The 21,446-nt window shown below is 40.1% G+C and overlaps 1 protein-coding gene and 1 long non-coding RNA gene across 2 annotated transcripts in view; one reads left to right on the top strand and one right to left on the bottom strand.

Annotated features, from left to right (window-relative positions):
• Positions 1–5,488: 5,488 nt before the first annotated feature.
• On the bottom strand, positions 5,489–5,885 carry LOC117525418. The gene is made up of 2 exons (XR_004565043.1): positions 5,848–5,885; positions 5,489–5,592 (listed from the first exon to the last, which is right to left on the bottom strand). It is a non-coding gene; the product is annotated as an uncharacterized LOC117525418 (long non-coding RNA).
• Positions 5,886–9,450: 3,565 nt separating this feature from the next.
• morc3a (MORC family CW-type zinc finger 3a) overlaps positions 9,451–21,446 on the top strand; it is a 37,621-nt gene continuing 25,625 nt past the window's right edge. The window contains 8 exon segments of the mRNA XM_034186652.1: positions 9,451–9,510; positions 14,752–14,824; positions 14,998–15,130; positions 15,584–15,811; positions 16,451–16,606; positions 16,750–16,894; positions 20,283–20,411; positions 21,116–21,235. Coding sequence (XP_034042543.1) covers positions 9,472–9,510; positions 14,752–14,824; positions 14,998–15,130; positions 15,584–15,811; positions 16,451–16,606; positions 16,750–16,894; positions 20,283–20,411; positions 21,116–21,235 — 1,023 coding nt within the window. The 5' untranslated portion in view covers positions 9,451–9,471.

The following is a 21,446-nucleotide window of genomic DNA, read 5'->3' as shown; positions in this document are numbered from 1 at the left end:
GCCCACGAGGTGGTCCGAATTTTCTGCATTGAAAAAAGACTTGGCCTTCCTGCCATTCAGACTCATCAGAATAGAAGGTAGTCACCTGTTTCCTTTTTGGGGCTGCCTTTTTTGTTTTCAGATTTCTTTCTGCGTGTATGGCGTGGTCTACATACTCTTGTAACCCAGCTGTTGGGAGCGTTATCATGTGTTTGTCTACCCATGCTCGGATATCTGATCTGGAGTTGGCATGGAGTGCATTTTTCAATTGTTGTTCGTACACGCTATCATTTTTCAGTGGTAGAAGACCACTGTGCACTTTAAAAACTTTTTCCATTCGATGTCGATAGTCTTCGAATGGTTCATCATCTTTCTGTTTTGTGCGATTTATTTCTGTGTAATTTGACTTCTGCTGGTATTTCTGCTTAGTTCTCAGCAGTAGTGCGGCCAATCGATCTTCCAATTCCTGACTATCATGGGCTAATGGAGTGTGGTCTGCCTCTGCAGGATCCCAATCTCCTTTTACATCAGCCCAATCCTTTGTCACAGTTGCCATTATGACTTGTTGAACTTCATCCCCTCTAAGATTGTAGGATTTAACCAAAGCGGTTATGTCAATAATGTACTGGGCTACATCTTCTCGTGGGGGAGTTACACCTTCCACAGTTGCCTTAACGTCTGCTTGTGTCCAAGTTCGGTACACAAGAATAGTTCTTGGTCCTGACGTATGTGGATTTGCCACATGAGTCATTGGATAGACTCCTGATCCACCTGGTTCCTGATCAGCCGGTGGGGCTGATGGTCCAGGTTGATTTTTTTCATCTTTTAGTGTTTTGGATCGTGTTCTCATGACGTGTTGTGTAGGGTCTACATATGATGGGGATTGTCCCTGCGGTAAATCTGGATAGAGTTTATTCTCCTTTATTTCAGCTTCTGGCTGACTGTGTTTTGTAGTATCCAATTTTACTACCATTTCTACTTTTGGAGCCGCAGGCCCTGTCTCATTATCTTCTTGTCTGTGAAACATCACGTTCCCCTGCTCCTTCTTATCATTTACTGTTTCTTTCTGTCTTTCCTTTGCTTCTCTAAGGCCCTTCTTTCATTTCTCAACTTCTCTTTCCCATGCTACAATTTCACCTTGACCCTCTTTTTCTTTCTTTTTCTCACTTGTTCCACACTTTTTCTCAATACTGTTCTTTAGTTTAGTTAATGACTCTTTCTGCAGGCGTCCATCAAATCCATGATCTTTTATCCACTTATCTAAGTGTTTTGTTGAATTTGGATCAATTTTATTCATGTATATCCAATCTTTTGTTTTTAGATCATCCCGGGACTTAGGTCTCTCATTTTTACTGTTAGATTTTCCCATTTTGTGTTTTCAGAACGTTTTAGACCAGTGATGGTTTTGCCCCTACAGGGTCCTAATCCACTGGTGTTGTTACAATCACAGGGTAGTAATCAACTATTCTGAGAAGTGCATTCCCTTTCGCCACCCCGGAGGGCACGGGAAGGCCTTGCCTTTGCTTCTTCTCAAAACTTACTACTTACTTTCCTGTGAGATTTTGATAGAGGGGAGTGACTCCACACTCTCACTCAGTCACTTTTATTACACTCACACACAGTTATTTTATTTACACAAATACATAGAAACACTTTTAATAACCGTACGCGTATTCTTAGGTCAGGGGAGCTCGCCCTCCTGTGGAATTTAACTAATGTCCTGCATTAGGGGACTCCACCATCCCTGCAAGGTTTAACTGCCTTTTCACTGTGCACTTATTTCCCTGTTTAACCGTGACTTTCTGTCACTATTTCACTATTTCAACATTTCTATTTTACGCAGCCTACTGCCACCATTCACAACAACAATTTTATCAGAATCAAATTCTATACTCACACTCCGTCGGTCTCTTTCCCTCTCGGTGATCCTGTCAACCTTTCAGATCCCAGCCAACGGATTGAGCCAGTCCCGTCAAAGGGTCTGAGTTACCTTGGCCAAGGATTTCTCTGGTGTCGATCACGCTCGCTGGATCCGTCAGGTCTGTTGGGATCCCGGACAAGCCCCCAGTCTTTGTCGGGTTTAGAATACTGTACCTTTGATAAGAGGAAGAGACAACCAGGCAATAAAACAAGTGAGAGATAGAATTCAATTTAAGCTCACGAGGAGTGCAGTCAGGCTGTACACCAAAGCTACACTAAAGTCTGGCCTGCGCTCCCGCTCTTTTTATTTAGGACTTCCCTACATACACGGGCGGTACAGCTCCTGAGGGGAAGAGTGATAGCGCGTGAGCTGTTGCCACAGAACTGCTGATTGCACAATACATTCAGGATGTTCAGAACCTTTTTAATCTTGGGCTCGGTTAAGATGTGTTTAAGACATCTAACGATTAATCACACTACTTCTGACAAAGGACTGATGTATCACAATCACACTGTGGTTGGAACATTCAATTCTCTATTCTTTATCTTACTGCTCAGCTTCGGCTGCGTCCTGCATGAGTCATCTTCACATGTCCTAAAAAGAGCTTAGCGTGCACACAGAGATACCACAACTTGCAGAAACACGTCATGTCACATATCTTAAGTAACCTTCACCCATCACATCAGTACAATACACTTTATCAGAGCAGAGAGAACTACATTCTACCAGAGCAGAGAACACAAAACATGCATGATAAAATGAAACAGTGTATCTACAGAATAACTCCAACAGAAGGCTTTGCATCCATCCGCTCGTCTGTCCACCCATTTGTGCTCAGCATAACTCCAGACCTAAAAAATTTTGGGACACAGACCTTGGATAAGTTCAAAGATGACTAACCTTGACATATTTTAAGGGGTTAAGGAGTCACATTCCGTTTAAAATTTTTATGCTATGAATCATGTAAATCTTTTTTTTTTTTTTTTTGAGGGGCAGATGTGACGGCCAGAGTGGAGCACCACCGTGACATCGCTGGCTGGTCTCTCTCTCTCTGGCACTCCAAAGCCGCTTTGTGTATGTGTAAATATAACATGTTTCTCATATGTAAAAGCTAGTGAGAAGTAAGCGCTTCTAAAACTGAAAACGCTGTTTTTGGAACCTGATGACACCTCTGCACTGATTTACAAGACATTTTGCGGATGTTAGCGTGGTGATGTCACTGGTTGGTCTAGCTAGCTGCTAACGTTATTTTGTTTGTGTGTAAATATAATCTATTTGTCATATATTATGTAAAAGCTAGCAAGAAATGAACACTTTTCAAACTGAAAATGCTGTTTTGGAACCAGATAACACCTCTTGAGGGATCGGGGAGGTAATGGTGTAGTGGTTAAAGCATTGGGCTTGAGACCAAAGGATCCTCATTTCAAATCCCAAACCTGACTGGTAAGTCACTAAGGGCCCTTGGGCAAGGTCCTTAATCCCCTAATTGCTCCTGGTGTGTAGTGAGTACCTTGTATGGCAGCACCCTCACATTGGGGTGAATGTGAAGCATTATTTGTAACGCGCTTTGAGCGTTTGATGCAGATGGAAAAGCGCTATATAAATGCAGTCCATTTACCATTTATTTACGAGACATCTTGCGGACATTAGCGTGCATGCTAACGTCCGTCCTTGTGAAAAGCTCATGTATGTCGATACACAGATAACAAAAAGCATAAACGCTTATTTCCTTGTGGTCCTTGTGAAAAAAAATCACATGACTAAATAGAGGGGCTTGATTAAACATGTACAAATTGTACATGTAAATAAATGTATAATACATATGCTGTACTTTTCACTGGGATACCAATTAAACTGCAAATTATAAAGAAGACAATGCTCATACGGCCAAGGGTATTTTAGCATTGCACTGTATTTTTTTTAAAATGAGCAGTAAAAACCAGATTAAATGTAACCAGGTAAATAGTGCTTTTATACGTTTCACTGATAATTTAGAGCTGTTAAAACTACGTTAAATGAATGTAGGCTTTCATTCAACCAATTTAAATCATGTTTAAAGCAGTTTAAAGTCTATTTTAAGCCCTAAGTCGGTGTACAACAGTATGATGGCAGCTAACAAGTACTACTTTCTTTTCTTTCAAAGAAAGTTGTATTAAAGAAGTCCTTTCCAATGTGTAAATTTTGATTGGTACAGTGGGTGGGATTGTTGCCACGGTAATAACTTGTATGTTCATAGTTTGGAACAAATTTACTTTTTATTTCTACTCGGCTTTCATTTGATCACTTGTACAACCCCTGGCAAAAATTATGAATCACCTGCCTCGGAGGATGTTCATTCAGTTGTTTAATTTTGTAGAAAAAAAGCAGATCACAGACATGACACAAAACTAAAGTCATTTCAAATGGCAACTTTCTGGCTTTAAGAAACACTATAAGAAATGAGGAAAAAAAAATTGTGGCAGTCAGTAACGGTTACTTTTTTTAGACCAAGCAGAGGAAAAAAATATGGAATCACTCAATTCTGAGGGGGTGGGTGATGTATATAACACGCCATCGATATTACCATTCCAGAAGGTCCTTAACTTCCCTCTAACTACGAGGAAACAATGAATCTTCATGCCACACCTGAACCACTTCACACACGCGAAGGATCATGGGATCACCAGAAATCAAGACACGTGTTGACATCCGATCCATCAATTCTATTCCTAATTTACATGCCCCCCCCCCCAAAACAAAATACACACACGCACGCACGCAGGATAAATGCAGCAACTAAAAGCAGAAACTAAATGATTAAGCAAACTGAATAGGTAATAGGAAATGGAAAACAGCAGGAAAATGGAAAAGCAAATTATGCTTTTGTGAATGGTTTCTCTTTCTAAAGCACACCTTCAAATAGATATTTAAAGTCTTATTTATTTTTTATATTAATGTTTTTTTTTTTTTTTTTTTTTAAATCTCTTTGATTTGAACTTTTTACTAATGGATTGTTTGATTTTTTTCTTTTTTAGTCCTCTTTTTATTACCCATTAACCATTAATTACCATTAACAAACCATTAATTACTCTATACTTGTTGAGCCAATTCCCAATCCATATGTGTTGTGGAAATTGTGATGGGTGAAATAAGGAGCAAAACTTTCCGATGTTGACAACGCAATGGCGTGTCATTTATTTCTGTTTTTGGTTCACACAACTCACAGACTTTAAAGACTTTAAAACTTAGCTCCACCCATTAACAACACAGGGGTCACAATGGGAAAACATCAAAGAGACCGAGATGCTTTGATATGCACCTCACACATCAGCTTGTTTTCACATGGACAACAGCAACAAAAAAACAACTCGGCCTCACCCTTTAACAACACAGCGATCGCGACAGGGAAACATCAAAGTGGCCGAGACACTTTGATGTGCACCACAAACCTCTTGGTGTGTTATCACATGCATAACAGAAAACACACTAACTACAGGTTATAATCTGGTGTGGTGAATTATGTCCACAATGTCCATTATGTGTTGTTCACTATATATATATATATATATATATATATATATATATATATATATATATATATATATATAAAACGGAGGCCAGCAGGTGTCGCTGTGCATATGTAGTTAGTAAACCTCATTCCCAACAGCTCAAAAGGATTCTCTGGTCACAATGTCAGAGCCCTGGGTTTCAGCCTTGTGGTTAGAGAGTCTGAATTCCATGCCAAGGATCATGAGGTCGCATCCCAAGGGGAGCGAATGGGCGGAGTCATAACAACACAATGCAGAGTGCAGCCGCTACAGTGGTGCTGTGACCCAGATGGGAGTGAGTTTAGGGCGTGAGTGTAACAGAGGCCAGCAGGTGTCGCTGTGCATATGTAGTTAGCAAACCTCACTCCCAACAGCTCAAAAGGATTCTCTGGTCACAAGGCTAGAGCCCTGGGTTTTAACCTTCTGGTTAGAGAGTCCGACTTCCATGCCGACGATATATATGTGTGTATACACGGTTCAAACCATACCCCTGCCACATTTCTATAATTAATGTGGAGTTGCATCAGGAAGGGCATCCGGTGTAAAACTTGTGCCAATTCACATGCAAATCCACCTCAGATTTGCTGTGGCAAGCAAGAGTGCAAACAAGTTACACTCTCTCTCTCTCTGTCTCTCTCTCTCTCTCTCTCTATATATATATATATATATAGAGAGAGAGAGAGGATTGGGTAGGATTGCTTTGAAATGTAATCCAAAAGTAATCAGATTACAAGTAATCCAAATGTATGTACATACATGTAATCCACATGTATTCTTTCAAAGTAATCCTACCCAACCTTTATATACGAGGTATCTTATAAAACTAACCGGCAGTTTTATAAAAAAAAACTATATGGATTTGATTGACATGCGATTACATCAATCATGCTTGAACCCTCGTGCGCATGCGTGACTTTTTTCACGCGTGTCGGTGACATCATTTCCCTGTGGGCAGGCCTTGCGTGAGATGTGAATTCTTTTGTTTCATGCGCTGCTCGAGACGGCGCGCGTTGCTTTATCAAACCTTTTTCTGGACCTGTGAGGAATATCCGAGTGGACACTATTCGAGAAATTCAGCTGGTTTTCGGTGAAAAGTTTAACGGCTGATGAGAGATTATGGGGTGTTTCTGTCGCTGTAAGGACTTCCCACGGAGCGGGACGTCCTGCAGCGCTTCCAGGCGCCATCATCGGCCTGTTTCAAGCTGAAATCATCCTAATTTAAGGCTCTGTTGACCCAGGACGTCGTGAGAGAACAGAGAAGATTCAGAAGAGGCCGGCATGAGGAGTTTATGCGGACATTCCACTGTTTAAGGACATTTTGTAATGAAAGACGTTTCCTGTCGTGGCGCACACAGATTCGTTGAGTCGTTTCCGTGACGACTCGGCGAATCTGTGTGCGCCACGACAGGAAAAACACCTCCGAGTTGAAAACCATTTGTAAAATTCAGGTGGCTTTTGATGGCTTTCAACAAGTGAGTAACTGAGAAATTGTTTAACAGCTTGGGCATGTTCCAACTTGCCCGTTAAGGTTTCCAACACGGAGGTGTTTTTCCTGTTGCGACCCCCCGCGGTCGGGTCCGGCCCGACATGCGACTCTGCCCGCACATTCTTTCATTACAAAATGTCTGTTAACAATGGAATGTCCGAATAAACTCCTCATGCCCACTTCTTCTGAAAGTTCTCTGTTCTCTGACGACTTACTGGGTCAACAGAGCCTGAAATGTGGAAGTTTTCAACTTGAAACGGCGAGACGCTGCTGCCTCGAAGCGCAGATCGCCGTCAGGCGCCGTGGGCCATCCTTACGGCGACACTACCAGACCAAAATCTCTCATCAGCCGTTAAAATTTTTACCGAAAACCAGCTGAATTTATCGAATGGTGTCCACTCAGTTGTGCCTTACAGTTTTGAAAAAATTTTGATCAAACAAAGCAGCAGTCTCTGAGCCATTCCTAAACAATGAAAAAACGACGAGAGGGTGGGCGACTCCTCACTCAAAGACTGCCCACAGGCGAATGACGTAACCGACAGGCGTGAAAAAACTCTTGCATGCCCACGAGGGTTCAAGCATGTCTGATGTAATCACACGTGATTCAAATCCATATGGTTTTTGAAAAAAATAATAAGGTTGGATACTTTTCTAATAGACCTCGTATATATATATATATATATAATATATATATATATATATATATATATATATATATGTAAATTGGGATCTTTTCTTCTTGTTTTCATAGCTTGTTGGTAGCTGTGATAATTACTCTGTGTTCTTTTGCAAAGCTAATGTACAGGTGCTGGTCATATAATTAGAATATCATGAAAAAGTATATTTATTTCAGTAATTCCATTCAAAAAGTGAAACTTCTATATTATATTCATTCATTACACACAGACTGATATATTTCAAATGTTTCTTTTAATTTTGATATAACTGTCAACTAATGAAAACCCCAAATTCAGTATCTCAAAAAATTAGAACATTGTGAAAAGGTTCAATATTGAAGACACCTGGTGGCACACTCTAATCAGCTAATTAACTCAAAACACCTGCAAAGGCCTTTAACTGGTCTCTCAGTCTAGTTCTGTAGGCTACACAATCATGGGGAAGACTGCTGACTTGACGTCTTGCCCGGGCTACACACAAAAAGGACTGGACTGCTGCTGAGTCATTCAAAGTTATGTTCTCTGATGAAAGTAAATTTTGCATTTTCTTTGGAAATCAAGGTCCCAGAGTCTGAAGGAAGAGAGGAGAGACACAGAATCCATGTTACTTGAGGTCCAGTGTAAAGTTTCCACAGTCAGTGATGGTTTGGGGCCATGTCATCTGCTGGTTTTAGTCCACTGTGTTTTCAGAGGTCCAAGGTCAACGCAGCCGTCTACCAGGAAGTTGTAGAGCACTTCATGCTTCCTGCTGCTGACCAATTTTATGGAAATGCAGATTTCATTTTCCAACAGGACTTGGAACCTGCACATAGTGCCAAAGCTACCAGTACCTGGTTTAAGGACCATGGTATCCCTGTTCGTTACTGGCAGGCAAACTCGCCTGACCTTAACCCCATAGAAAATCTAGGGCAGGGGTGGCCAAGTTCGGTCCTCGAGAGCCACCTTCCTGACACTCTTAGTTGTCTCCCTGCTCCAAGACACCTGAATCCAATGAAAGACTCGTTAGCAGACTTTAATGAGCCTTTCATTGGATTCAGGTGTGTTGGAGCAGGGAGACAACTAAGAGTGTCAGGAAGGTGGCGCTCGAGGACCGAACTTGGCCACCCCTGATCTAGGGGTATTGTAAAGAGGAAGATGTGACACACCAGACCCAACAATGCAGAAGAGCTGAAGGTCACTATTGAAGCAATCTGGGCACTCATACCACCTGAGCACTACATACTGACTGCTGTACATGTTCATACTTTTCAGTTGGCCAACATTTCTAAAGATCTTTTTTTTTTTTTTTGTATTGGTCTTAAGAAATATTCTAATTTTTTGAGATACAAAAAAGTTTTAATCATCAAAATTAAAAGAAATAAACTATTTCAATTTCAATTTTCAATTTATTTTACTTTATATAGCGCCAAATCACAACAGAGTTGCCTCAAGGTGCTTCACACAGGTAAGGTCTAACCTTACCAACCCCCAGAGCAAGAGTGGTAAGGAAAAACTCCCTCTGAGGAAGAAACCTCAAGCAGACCAGACTCAAAGGGGTGAGCCATGTTTGGGCCATGCTACAAACATAAATTACAGAAATAATTCACAGAACAATTCACGGACGAATATACAAGAATTGCTGTTCGTGCACAGGACAGGAGGATCGCCAACACACACACACACACACACACACACTTGAAATATATCAGTCTGTGTGTAATGAATAAATATAATATACAAGTTTCACTTTTTGAATGGAATTACTGAAATAAATCAACTTTTTCATGATACTCTAATTATATAACCAACACCTGTATTTGCGAAATGAATAGGTCTAGTTTACCAGATTACTGCTTGTTTCTCTCAGAGAATCTGGCAACCGTGGTTCCTGTTTATAGAAAGATGGCGTCGCAGGCAAATCGTGGTGTCCCTCTAAGTACAGTGAGTGAATTTATTCTCCTGTTTTAGCATGTTATCACGTAGATATTGAGAGTTTAACGAGTGAGGATGTTGTCATAGTGAACAGGGATACTAATGGGAGCTATGTGGTTAAATACTTCGGTGCGTACTCTTTGAAATATTAACAGAGCTCTGAGGAAACAGTCGTACTCCGTATCTTGGGCTGTTGTCGACCAACAAACCCGGTTTTAGTAATGTGGTCTTAAAATATAAAAAGTTCGGTGTAATTAAACAAGAACCTTATGCTGAATTTACTTTCTTTCTTTAATTTTATTTTTTTACGTATTACTTCCAATATACATCCGGGAAATTCGATGCTGCATTCGATGGAGTCTGGGAAAATGGAAATCCGATGTCTGACATTGTGTATGTGGGAGTGGTATTTGCTCTTGAATTGCAGAGTTAAGTAATTATTTGTTTGAATTTCGTTATACAACCCCTGGCAATAATTATGGAATCACCGGCCTTGGAGGATGTTCATTCAGTTGTTTAATTTTGTAGAAAAAAGCAGATCCCAGACATGACACAAAACTAAAGTCATTTCAAATGGCAACCTTCTGGCTTTAAGAAACACTATAAGAAATGAGGAAAAAAAATTGTGGCAGTCAGTAACGGTTACTTTTTTTAGACCAAGCAGAGGGAAAAAAATATGGACTCACTCAATTCTGAGGAATAAATTATGGAATCACCCTGTAAATTTTCAATCCCCAAAACTAACACCTGCATCAAATCAGATCTGCTCGTTAGTCTGCATCTAAAAAGGACTGATCACACCTTGGAGAGCTGTTGCACCAAGTGGACTGACATGAATCATGGCTCCAACACGAGAGATGTCAATTGAAACAAAGGAGAGGATTATCGAACTCTTAAAAGAGGGTAAATCATCACGCAATGTTGCAAAAGATGTTGGTTGTTCACAGTCAGCTGTGTCTAAACTCTGGACCAAATACAAACAACATGGGAAGGTTGTTAAAGGCAAACATACTGGTAGACCAAGGAAGACATCAAAGCATCAAGACAGAAAACTTAAAGCAATATGTCTCAAAAATCGAAAATGCACAACAAAACAAATGAGGAACGAATGGGAGGAAACTGGAGTCAACGTCTGACCAAACTGTAAGAAACCGCCTAAAGGAAATGGGATTTACATACAGAAAAGCTAAACGAAAGCCATCATTAACACCTAAACAGAAAAAAACAAAGTTACAATGGTCTAAGGAAAAGCAGTCGTGGACTGTGGATGACTGGATGAAAGTCATATTCAGTGATGAATCTCGAATCTGCATTGGGCAAGGTGATGATGCTGGAACTTTTGTTTGGTGCCGTTCCAATGAGACTTATAAAGATGACTGCCTGAAGAGAACATGTAAATTTCCACAATCATTGATGATATGGGGCTGCATGTCAGGTAAAGGCACTGGGGAGATGGCGGTCATTACATCATCAATAAATGCATAAGTTTACGTTGATATTTTGGACACTTTTCTTATCCCATCAGTTGAAAGGCTGTTTGGGGATGATGAAATCATTTTTCAAGATGATAATGCATCTTGCCATAGAGCAAAAACTGTGAAAACGTTCCTTGCAAAAAGACACATAGGGTCAATGTCATGGCCTGCAAATAGTCCGGATCTTAATCCAATTGAAAATCTTTGGTTGAAGTTGAAGAAAATGGTCCATGACAAGGCTCCAACCTGCAAAGCTGATCTGGCAACAGCAATCAGAGAAAGTTGGAGCCAGATTGATGAAGAGTACTGTTTGTCACTCATTAAGTCCATGCCTCAGAGACTGCAAGCTGTTATAAATCCTTTCAATTGATGGGATAAGAAAAGTGTCCAAAATATCAACGTAAACTTGTGCATTTATTGATGATGTAATGACAACCATCTCCCCAGTGCCTTTACCTGACATTCAGCCCCATATCATCAATGACTGTGGACATTTACATGTTCTCTTCAGGCAGTCATCTTTATAAATCTCATTGGAACGGCACCAAACAAAAGTTCCAGCATCATCACCTTGCCCAATGCAGATTCGAGATTCATCACTGAATATGACTTTCATCTAGTCATCCACAGTCCACGATTGCTTTTCCTTAGCCCATTGTAACCTTGTTTGTTTCTGTTTAGGTGTTAATGATGGCTTTTGTTTAGCTTTTCTGTATGTAAATCCCATTTCCTTAAGTTTTCTGTCTTGACGCTTTGATGTCTTCTTTGGTCTACCAGTATGTTTGCCTTTAACAGCCTTCCCATGTTGTTTTGCATTTGGTCCAGAGTTTAGACACAGCTGACTGTGAACAACCAACATCTTTTGCAACATTGCGTGATGATTTACCCTCTTTTAAGAGTTTGATAATCCTCTCCTTTGTTTCAATTGACATCTCTCGTGTTGGAGCCATGATTCATGTCAGTCCACTTGGTGCAACAGCTCTCCAAGGTGTAATCACTCCTTTTTAGATGCAGACTAACGAGCAGATCTAATTTGATGCAGGCGTTAGTTTTGGGGATGAAAATTTACAGGGTGATTCCATAATTTATTCCTCAGAATTGAGTGAGTCCATATTTTTTTTTCCCTCTGCTTGGTCTAAAAAAGTAACCGTTACTGACTGCCACAATTTTTTTTTTCCTGATTTAGAAGAAGGAGAGAAGGAGAAGGAGGAGGAGAAGGAGAGAGCATATCACCCTATTGGCCTCTCTTCATTGGCTTCCTGTTAATTCTAGAATAGAATTTAAAATTCTTCTTCTTACTTATAAGGTTTGAATAATCAGGTCCCATCTTATCTTAGGGACCTCGTAGTACCATATCACCCAATAGAGCGCTTCGCTCTCAGACTGCAGGCTTACTTGTAGTTCCTAGGGTTTTGTAAGAGTAGAATGGGAGGCAGAGCCTTCAGCTTTCAGGCTCCTCTCCTGTGAACCAGCTCCCAATTCAGATCAGGGAGACAGACACCCTCTCTACTTTTAAGATTAGGCTTAAAACTTTCCTTTTTGCTAAAGCTTATAGTTAGGGCTGGATCAGTGACCCTGAACCATCCCTTAGTTATGCTGCTATAGACGTAGACTGCTGGGGGGTTCCCATGATGCACTGTTTCTTTCTCTTTTTGCTCTGTATGCACCACTCTGCATTTAATCATTAGTGATCGATCTCTGCTCCCCTCCACAGCATGTCTTTTTCCTGGTTCTCTCCCTCAGCCCCAACCAGTCCCAGCAGAAGACTGCCCCTCCCTGAGCCTGGTTCTGCTGGAGGTTTCTTCCTGTTAAAAGGGAGTTTTTTCCTTCCCACTGTAGCCAAGTGCTTGCTCACAGGGGGTCGTTTTGACCATTGGGGTTTTACATAATTATTGTATGGCCTTGCCTTACAATATAAAGCGCCTTGGGGCAACTGTTTGTTGTGATTTGGCGCTATATAAAAAAATTGATTGATTGATTGATTGATTGATTGATTGATTTCTTTAGTGTTTCTTAAAGCCAGAAAGTTGCCATTTGAAATGACTTTAGTTTTGTGTCATGTCTGTGATCTGCTTTTTTTTTACAAAATTAAACAACTGAATGAACATCCTCCGAGGCCGGTGACTCCATAATTATTGCCAGGGGTTGTAGAATGGACAGGCCTTGTCTAATGGCAGAATCTGAACGCCTGGGCCCAAATTACCCAGGAAAGCAAATTTCAGCTAGATTTCTTGTCTTGTTTCAGGAATATTGGCATCCAAAAGTGTCTATTCAGGAACACAATTAGCAAAAGTCAAAATAGGCACAACAACCCTTTTTTAAAGGCTCATAGTTCAGAAACCCTTAAGATTTTCCACCGAAAACATTTTATACATGTAGAGGCACCACATAATTTTTTTTCAAACCAAATCTGAGACTGGAACCGGGGCGTTGACGATTTCTAGACTTTGGTTGAGTTCATATGGAACGAGCCAGCTAATAGACTAGGGGAAAATTACTTGGGCACTAGCTAGTGATAGGCAACTATTATGACCAGTTGTCCCAACCCTACTAACAGTGTTGGAAAAACTAGGTGGGGTTGGGTGGGGGTGATGTATAATGTGCCATCAATATTACTATTTGTCAGGTCCGTTGCCCGAACTGGACCTGCACTTAAACTGTGCCTGAGATCGTATCCTGCAAAACACAGATTCTCAAAGCCAATCACATAAAAAGAGACAACATTAGACAGAGATCTCTTTTGTGGGTGGTTCATTGGTCGTCACCTGTTCAGAACCCAAAATTTCACAGTTGAAAGTGCAGCCTTTTTTATCTGCTCTGGCAAAAATAATCAGCTCACTGTTGTTCATATTGTGAACGTAGCTTAAATATCAGCTTACTGTATTGACCCAGCCTTGCTCCTATTGTTTTTTTTTTTTTTATGCCACTTTTAACAGCTGATTTTAATGGCACTTACACAGTAATCAATCACAGTACTTTTTAAAACCTGGTTAAACGTATTTCAGCTAAGCTGAGGATCAGTCCAGTGAATGCACTTTCATTTAATTAATTATAACACACTTATCTTCAACCGCTTATCCAAGTTCAGGTCGCTGGAGGCTGGAGCCTATCCCAGCACTCATAGAACGTGAGGCAGGGTACACAAGTCTGTCGCAAGGCCACATATAGATAAACAAACACACTCACACCCATGGACAATTTAAAGTTTCCAGTCCAACCTACCGGCATGTCTTTGATGTGGGAGGAAGCCATCTCGTAATTATGAGATCAAGGGTCTCATTTTTTTAATTCAGTGAATGCATTACGCTTCTGTAATTTACTTACTTAGAAATTCAGTTTTTTTTTTTTTTTTTTTATGGGTCTGCTAGATCATTATTCTGCTTGGTGTACCCCAAAACTCACCTGGATGGGGATAATCTGTTATTTACATACCATACCCTTGCTTGAATTGGCCAGTGAGCTGTATTGGAAAAGTTAATCAAATTCCAACCTGATCCTCTTATTCACCCTGTATTAACCTGATTGTTTGTTAATGTGAAACACAAGGAACAGTTTCCCAGTGATACCAAGACAGTTAAAAGGTGAAGCTTTGTATGAATTTTGGAGCATCACAAAGTTTGACCCACGCATTATTTTACAAATATGGATGTGTGAAAATGAACACTTCTCAAATGTAAGCACATTGTGACAATACTTTTAGAAGTATTTCATGCTGATGTTAGATTTGCCCATTTGTACAGTTTGTTTTGTATTTATTAATTTATTCCCTTTGTAGCTTTGTCCCAAATTTCTTCATAGCAATTCTACCAGCCACACCTGGCCCTTCAGTGCCATAGCTGAACTCGTAGGTGAGTCATCACACTCAGTGTTTGTAATAAAGTCAAAATGTCCTATTTAACGTGTAATGACATGTCACTTCTGTGCAAAATCAAATGTGAAACTACTATGTTGTTGAAATGATTATTGTGATTGTAAAAATTATTTTATTTTTTTACGTGGTTAAACGTATTTATTACCACAGACAATGCCTACGATCCCGATGTTAAAGCCAAACAGTTCTGGATTGATAGGACTGAAATCAAGGGTGAAGAATGTCTCAGCTTTATGGACAATGGAAATGGACTAAACAATGAAACGATGCATAAGATGCTCAGGTACAGACACACCGCTGAACTTTGGTTACTTTGGGATATAAATGTGATTATTTCTGTTCTGTCTGCCAGATCATACATCTCGGAGAGATGTTATGCATATCTGCTAATTTGAAATGGTGGATATTCTACTTCACCCACTATTTATTAAGCTAATCATAGTTGGGCATAGTTGTTTTTTTTTATGACTTTAGTAAACGTAAGCAAATTGTTTTTGGACCAGTATATAACGTGTGTGTGTCTTCAGACCTGTTCCCCTTTTGAATATTTTAATATTTGTTACTAAAATACCCCATTTGACATACACCTTATAACTACCACTATTTGCATGTCACATTGATTACATATAAAATTTTAAAATCTAAAACTGAAGTGGGGGTTTAAAAAAAATGAGATTTTTTTGTTCTCTTCAGTGTAACCTCATGTGCTCAATCAGAATGTTTGCATTCCCTCTAGCTTTGGCTATAGTGACAAGGTTGCTGCCAATGGCGTTGAGCCGATTGGTATCTATGGCAATGGTTTCAAGTCTGGATCCATGCGCCTGGGTCGAGATGCCATTGTATTCTCCAAGTCAAAGATGACCTCATGTGTTGGGATGCTCTCTCAAACTTACCTGGAACACATTGGTGCTACACAAATAATTGTACCTATTGTGAGTTTTGAGGAAAAAGGAAACAAATATATCCTTTATCTTCTATGGGAAGGCTGGCGCTAGAAATGTTATATAGGAAAAGAAAAATGCAGGTAGACGTTGACCTATTTATATAAAAGCGCACCCCCCCCACCCACCCCCCCCACCCCCCACACACACACACAAGGTAATGTTTAAGTCAGCTATTATAATTAGAACTTAGAGTTACAGATATGTTGTCTTACATTATTATTTATTACGAGTACTTTCATCAGTTGCATGGGGAGGGTATAGATTGTTTAATCAATGTGTGTGTGTCTATGAGAGAGATCAAGACAGTCCTTCCTTCAACAAAGAGCTGATTAACTTTTTAGGCATATCTGAATCTGAATTTTTTTTTTTCTTCCTTTAATGTGGGAGAGGGCTTTTAGTGTGACCCAGGAAACGTAGGACGTGGTTGTCCATCTTTTCCATTCTGAAAAAACATTTCTCAACATTGCACCTAGTCAGTCAAAACTTCACACTTTCTCGAGAAATGTTTGTTTCTCAGAATACAAATGATGGAAAACCACACCCTACGTTTTCTAGGGTGGGTTCAAAACTTCTCAGTTAGTTACCCCTCATAGTATGTACTCTTTATGTGCACCATATAGTTTTGTGTCCAAGTTGTCCTTGACCTTATATTAACGTTGGGTAAAAGAGGAGCACAAAGCCAGTCTGCAGGATATCCTGCGCTATTCACCTTTCAACACGGAGGCAGAACTGCTTGCTGAGATCCAGGCCATCGGTTCGCATCAGTTCCAAACAAAGGCCACCGGCACCAGAATCATCATCTGGAATCTCCGCAGGTCAGTCTAACTGTAGCTCATAGCATGCCCATAAATATGAATTAAATTTCAATATCCAAATGCCAAGGCAACAATTTAAGTGGAGTATGTTTTGAGTAGGTCATCTTCTGCACGGATATTTTTGTATGTCTTGGTTTTAATAGGACAACATCTGGAACAACAGAGTTTGACTTTGGGACTGATCGTTATGATGTCCGAATTCCATCCGATGTGTATGAGGAGCTCAACAGTGATCAGAATACAGAAAGAGCCAGATCATACATTCCAGAAAGTGAATTTTCATTGCGGGTAAATTTGATTTATTTATTGCTTTGTACTGTAACAGACATACAGTGTCAGGGCGGTGAAAACTCCGCGGATCCGCGGGATTCCGCAGATTTCATCATTGGGGGGGGGTGTTAGTGTTGTACTCTTTAGTCGTGATCGTCACTGAGTTTTTAAAATGCTTATCGCAAACTGTTCTTTTTTTTTACGACATCGTGCAAGTTTTATACGTCCGCTGACACTAATCTGTGTGTTACAGATACAAACCCGTTTCCTCGCATCCGTGGAATTTCGAGGAGAATAAATGCCACTCAAAGCCTGGCTGTTCTAACAGTTGTTGTAAAGCGGGACTGGTTGGTTGCTGCAGTGAATCTGTTTCGCTCCTGCACGACGCTTAAGCCCTTGTCCCACCAAATAATGAAAGATGGATAATGAGCCACGCAGCATGTTTTTTTGCAATGAGAGGGTTTCTTCAACTATCGTGGGAGAATGGTGGCTCTTAGAGGCATTATCTTTAGTTAAGGAGGCTGCTCTCTGAGTGTGGTGCTAATTTCAAGAGGTTCAAAATTTAGCAACAACAGCGTGGGGCAGTTTGTGTACAAGTTACTATGACGGCATCTGCGTGGTGCTTACGAGGCTGCTAAAAGCCCATTTTCCGTGCGCCTGGCAGCTACGCAGGACCTGAGAGGCTATTTTTGGAGCGACTGCCCTCTTGCGCACACAATTCCACCTGCTCTGTGCGCTGGACGCTGTATATAAAATAATTATTTTGTAGCGGATGAATCATTTTCTGCCAAACCTTGGATGCTGAAAACGCCTCTAATCACTTCTGGAATCACAGAAGACTGTTTCATCTGTATGCTTTTTTCCTTTCTTTCCTGCTCCATGTGGAATGTATTTTGAACTGCTTAAGGTAACTATTTTTAATGTTTTTATAGCTTGATAAAACAGTTCCTAGCTATAAAATTATGTCTGATTGATTTAATATCTTGTTAATGGATCACATGAGCTCCACTGTGTGCGCGCACTGAGGCAGTGACTCATCACACTCCAAAGGAGCATTTAGGCAGAACGCCAGGTCACAAAAGAGTGATTTTTCAGTCAACAATGGACGAACACAAAGTTAAAATTTGGATCTGTGAAAGTGGCTGTGTTTAAAGCTGCGGAAGAAATGACTCCAGTGAAGCAGAGCTGTGCAGCAACACAGAAGGAGAGCACACAAAAGACTGATTTTGAGGACATAACACAAAGTTAAAATTTGGATAACTGTGTAAAAGTGGCTGTGTGTTTAAAGCCTCAGAAGAAATGACTCCAGTGAAGCAGTGCAGAGCTGTGCAGCAACACAGAAGGAGAGCGCGCAAAAAAAACGATTTTGAGGACATAACACAAAGTTAAAAGTTGTATCACGGTGACTTGTAAGCTGCAGAAGAAATAAAGCATTATTTTTTCTTTGAAGTGATCCACATGAGTTGCAGCAGTAGGTGTATATAAAAGCGGCAATCTCATTGTGTATGCAGAACGGCAGCACGCGCAAAAGAGCGATTTTGCAGAAATAAACAGACAAACACAAAGTTAAAAGTAGGATCATGGTGTGAAAATGACTGTGTTTAAAGCCAGGGAAAAAATAAAGCTAGCAAGTCACAGATGGAAAGGCAGCCAGTGAGAAGGAGCACAGAGGCGGCTGTCAAGGAATGCAGAACAGCAGTGCGCGCATGCAAAAGAGCGGTTTTAAAAAAAGGGCAATAAAAGTGTGATCACAGTGTGTGTTTAAAGCTGCAGAAGAAATAAAGCCGCGGAGTCAGCGAGGAGCACAGAGGCGGCTGTCCAGGAACCCTTGGTTCGGTTCTAGCTGGTCTGGTGCATTACAGGTGGACAGCAGCCTGGTGCACAGCGCACAACCGCGGGACTGTACTGGAGCGTCTATTTTGGACTGCATTTAAAACATATGACATCTTTAAATGCTGCTGTGAATTGAAAACCCACACTTTAAAGGGACCTGGTGTGGGAGGGCTGGAGGTTTGGACCAAACCCATGCTTAAACATGCGGCAACATCACGTTATCATGGCGCTATCACGGCACGACGTGGCTTAGCGTGGCTGATGCCAGCCATTTGAGGCTCTAATGACAGGTCGGTCATGGCTCACTAGAGGCTGCTACGTGGCATATGCGGGGTACAGAAAGGCACATAGAGGTACCTTCATAGTGGATGCGTGATAGAAGAAAACGTGAGTCATTCTTCGAATAATCGCTGACACACCCATGCGTGGCTCATTATTCATGGCTTATTATTCGGTGGAACCCAGGCTTTAAGTTAAAACGTACCATGTGGACATCGCAAACTTTTAGAGCTTTCACGTTTTTAAAAGAAGAAGTTTGCAGCATGTCTGTGTCACGGAGCCACATCGAACAGAGAAGATGTGATGTTTGAAAAAGTCTGATAAGGATAAGAATCCGTGGAATTGTCGCTGGCGTCATGAACACACCTGAAAAAGAAACGGGAAAAGCGAACTGTGCCCTCAGGAAACGGTAAGAATTTTTCTCTCTCTGAAAAATAAACATTCTGCTCTTCAAACAAGATTTTAGGTAAGAAGATTGTGACTTTTTTTCCTTTCATTAATCTAGACTTTCTTTCAATGGCAAAAGACATTGTGGCTTTGAATGGATTTACATGAATTTACACAAGAATGTAAGTGAGTTTTTATTAATGTAGACTTTTTTTTTTTTCATGGGAAAAAGACACTGGCGTTGAGTGGATTTACAGGAATTTACACAATAATATGTCTTCTTTACAATAAGGTATGCTATTGATATTTTACCATGATTTTCGAAAATCTACAAGCTTCAGCTGTGATTTTTTTTTTTTAAATGATTTAACAGTCTTTTCAGTCTTCATGAATTTCATGTAGTTTAACTATTCTGACGTAATGCATAATTTGGTTTACAATTAAAAGAAAAATCATTCCAAATATGCACTAATTTTGGATTTGTTCTTCAAGGAGATGCTGAAAATGTATCATTAGATAAAAAATGAATTTAGTTTGGCTCCTGGGGGTGGGCAGCATCCCCTAGAAAATTGTGAAAACCGAGGAAAACTTGCAGCCCCCTGCAAATTTTCCTCTGTTTTCACAATTTTCATTTCACAGCCCTGCACTGTATCCTTGCCAACTTTTTGCAATGTTATTATGCATATCTGATGATTTGGAATAGTAGACATTCTACTTCACTCGCTATTAATGAGGCTAATCATAGTTGGGCATAGTTGTTTTTAATTGTAACATTATGCTTTAGTAAACCGAAGCCACTTGTTTTTACTGTAACAGATAAATTTATTTGCAGATGCTGTTAATTTGTTTAGCCTTCTGTGCTTTTGCTTTTACAAGTAAACTGATAGTTGTGTTTGTAATGCAACAGGCATATTGCAGTATTTTATACCTGAAGCCTCGGATGCAAATCATAATACGTGGCCAAAAGGTGAAGTCTCAGCTCATCGCCAAAAGTCTGGCCCACATCAGAAAGGACCACTACAAGCCCATTTTCCTTGTATCCTTTTATTACAGGTCTCCTAGAGGTGTGAGGATTTTTGAAATGTTTTTATTTGTTGGTTACTGGGTTTTTTAAATCTATCTCTCTATCTTTATAGCTTTTGCCTAACTTTATAACTCTACATATTGATATGTCTATCTGTCTGTATCTCCATCTCTATACATTGCATGTTAGTTGAAATGGAATTGGAAACTCTGTATTGACAGTATGTGTCCAGGGTGTACCCCGCCTCTCACCTAGTGGCTGGGCTCCACTGACCCCCCCCGTGACCCTTAATTGGAATCACCAAGTTTACTAAATTAATGAATTAATCTACAAATTAATCAGTTATTTATGAGGTCCATCAAATGTCAAAAAATATCAGTTGGCTTTTTGGAAAGCCCAAAATGGTGCGTTCAGATGTCTTTTGTCTACAGCCTAAACATATGTGGTTTACTGCCGAATAAGAAACTAGTAAAATAAACAAAAAAATATTCACATTTAAGAAACGTTAATTGGAGAACTTTTTTTTTGTTAATTACTCAAAAATGGTTTAATCAATTACCAAAAGAGTTACTGAATAATATGTTCATTTAATAATTGCGTAATTTTTGCAATTCCTCTTTCCATCTCCATTGCTGTCTATCAATTAGGGATATGTTGGTGAAAATATTTAAAAATGACCTCTTGCCAGCTGAGTATTTCCTTACATGTTATTTTAGAACAAACGTATTCCTATAACTTTTGGGTATAACACCAAAAGCAAAGACCAATACGGGGTTATGATGTACCACAAGAATCGACTCATCAAGGCTTACGAGCGTGTGGGCTGCCAGATCAAGGTGAGACTGTCATTCCCAGATGATCTTTGTGTATCACACGTGTTGGCAAAGGTTTTATGTCTTACCTCTTGGGAACTTGGTCTTTCACTCAGCTGAATTTTGTGGTGGGTTTTTGTCTGTGTTGTATCATGATTTCTGAAGAAAGCCCAGGTTTATTTGAGTCATCATGATATGTGGCACTTATCAAATCAGGATTTTATATATGGGTATG

The sequence above is a fragment of the Thalassophryne amazonica genome, chromosome 14 (assembly GCF_902500255.1).
Source record: "Thalassophryne amazonica chromosome 14, fThaAma1.1, whole genome shotgun sequence".
Taxonomy (NCBI): domain Eukaryota; kingdom Metazoa; phylum Chordata; class Actinopteri; order Batrachoidiformes; family Batrachoididae; genus Thalassophryne; species Thalassophryne amazonica.
The sequence above is the reverse complement of the archived record's forward strand: the minus strand, read 5'-3'. Positions and strand labels throughout refer to the sequence as shown.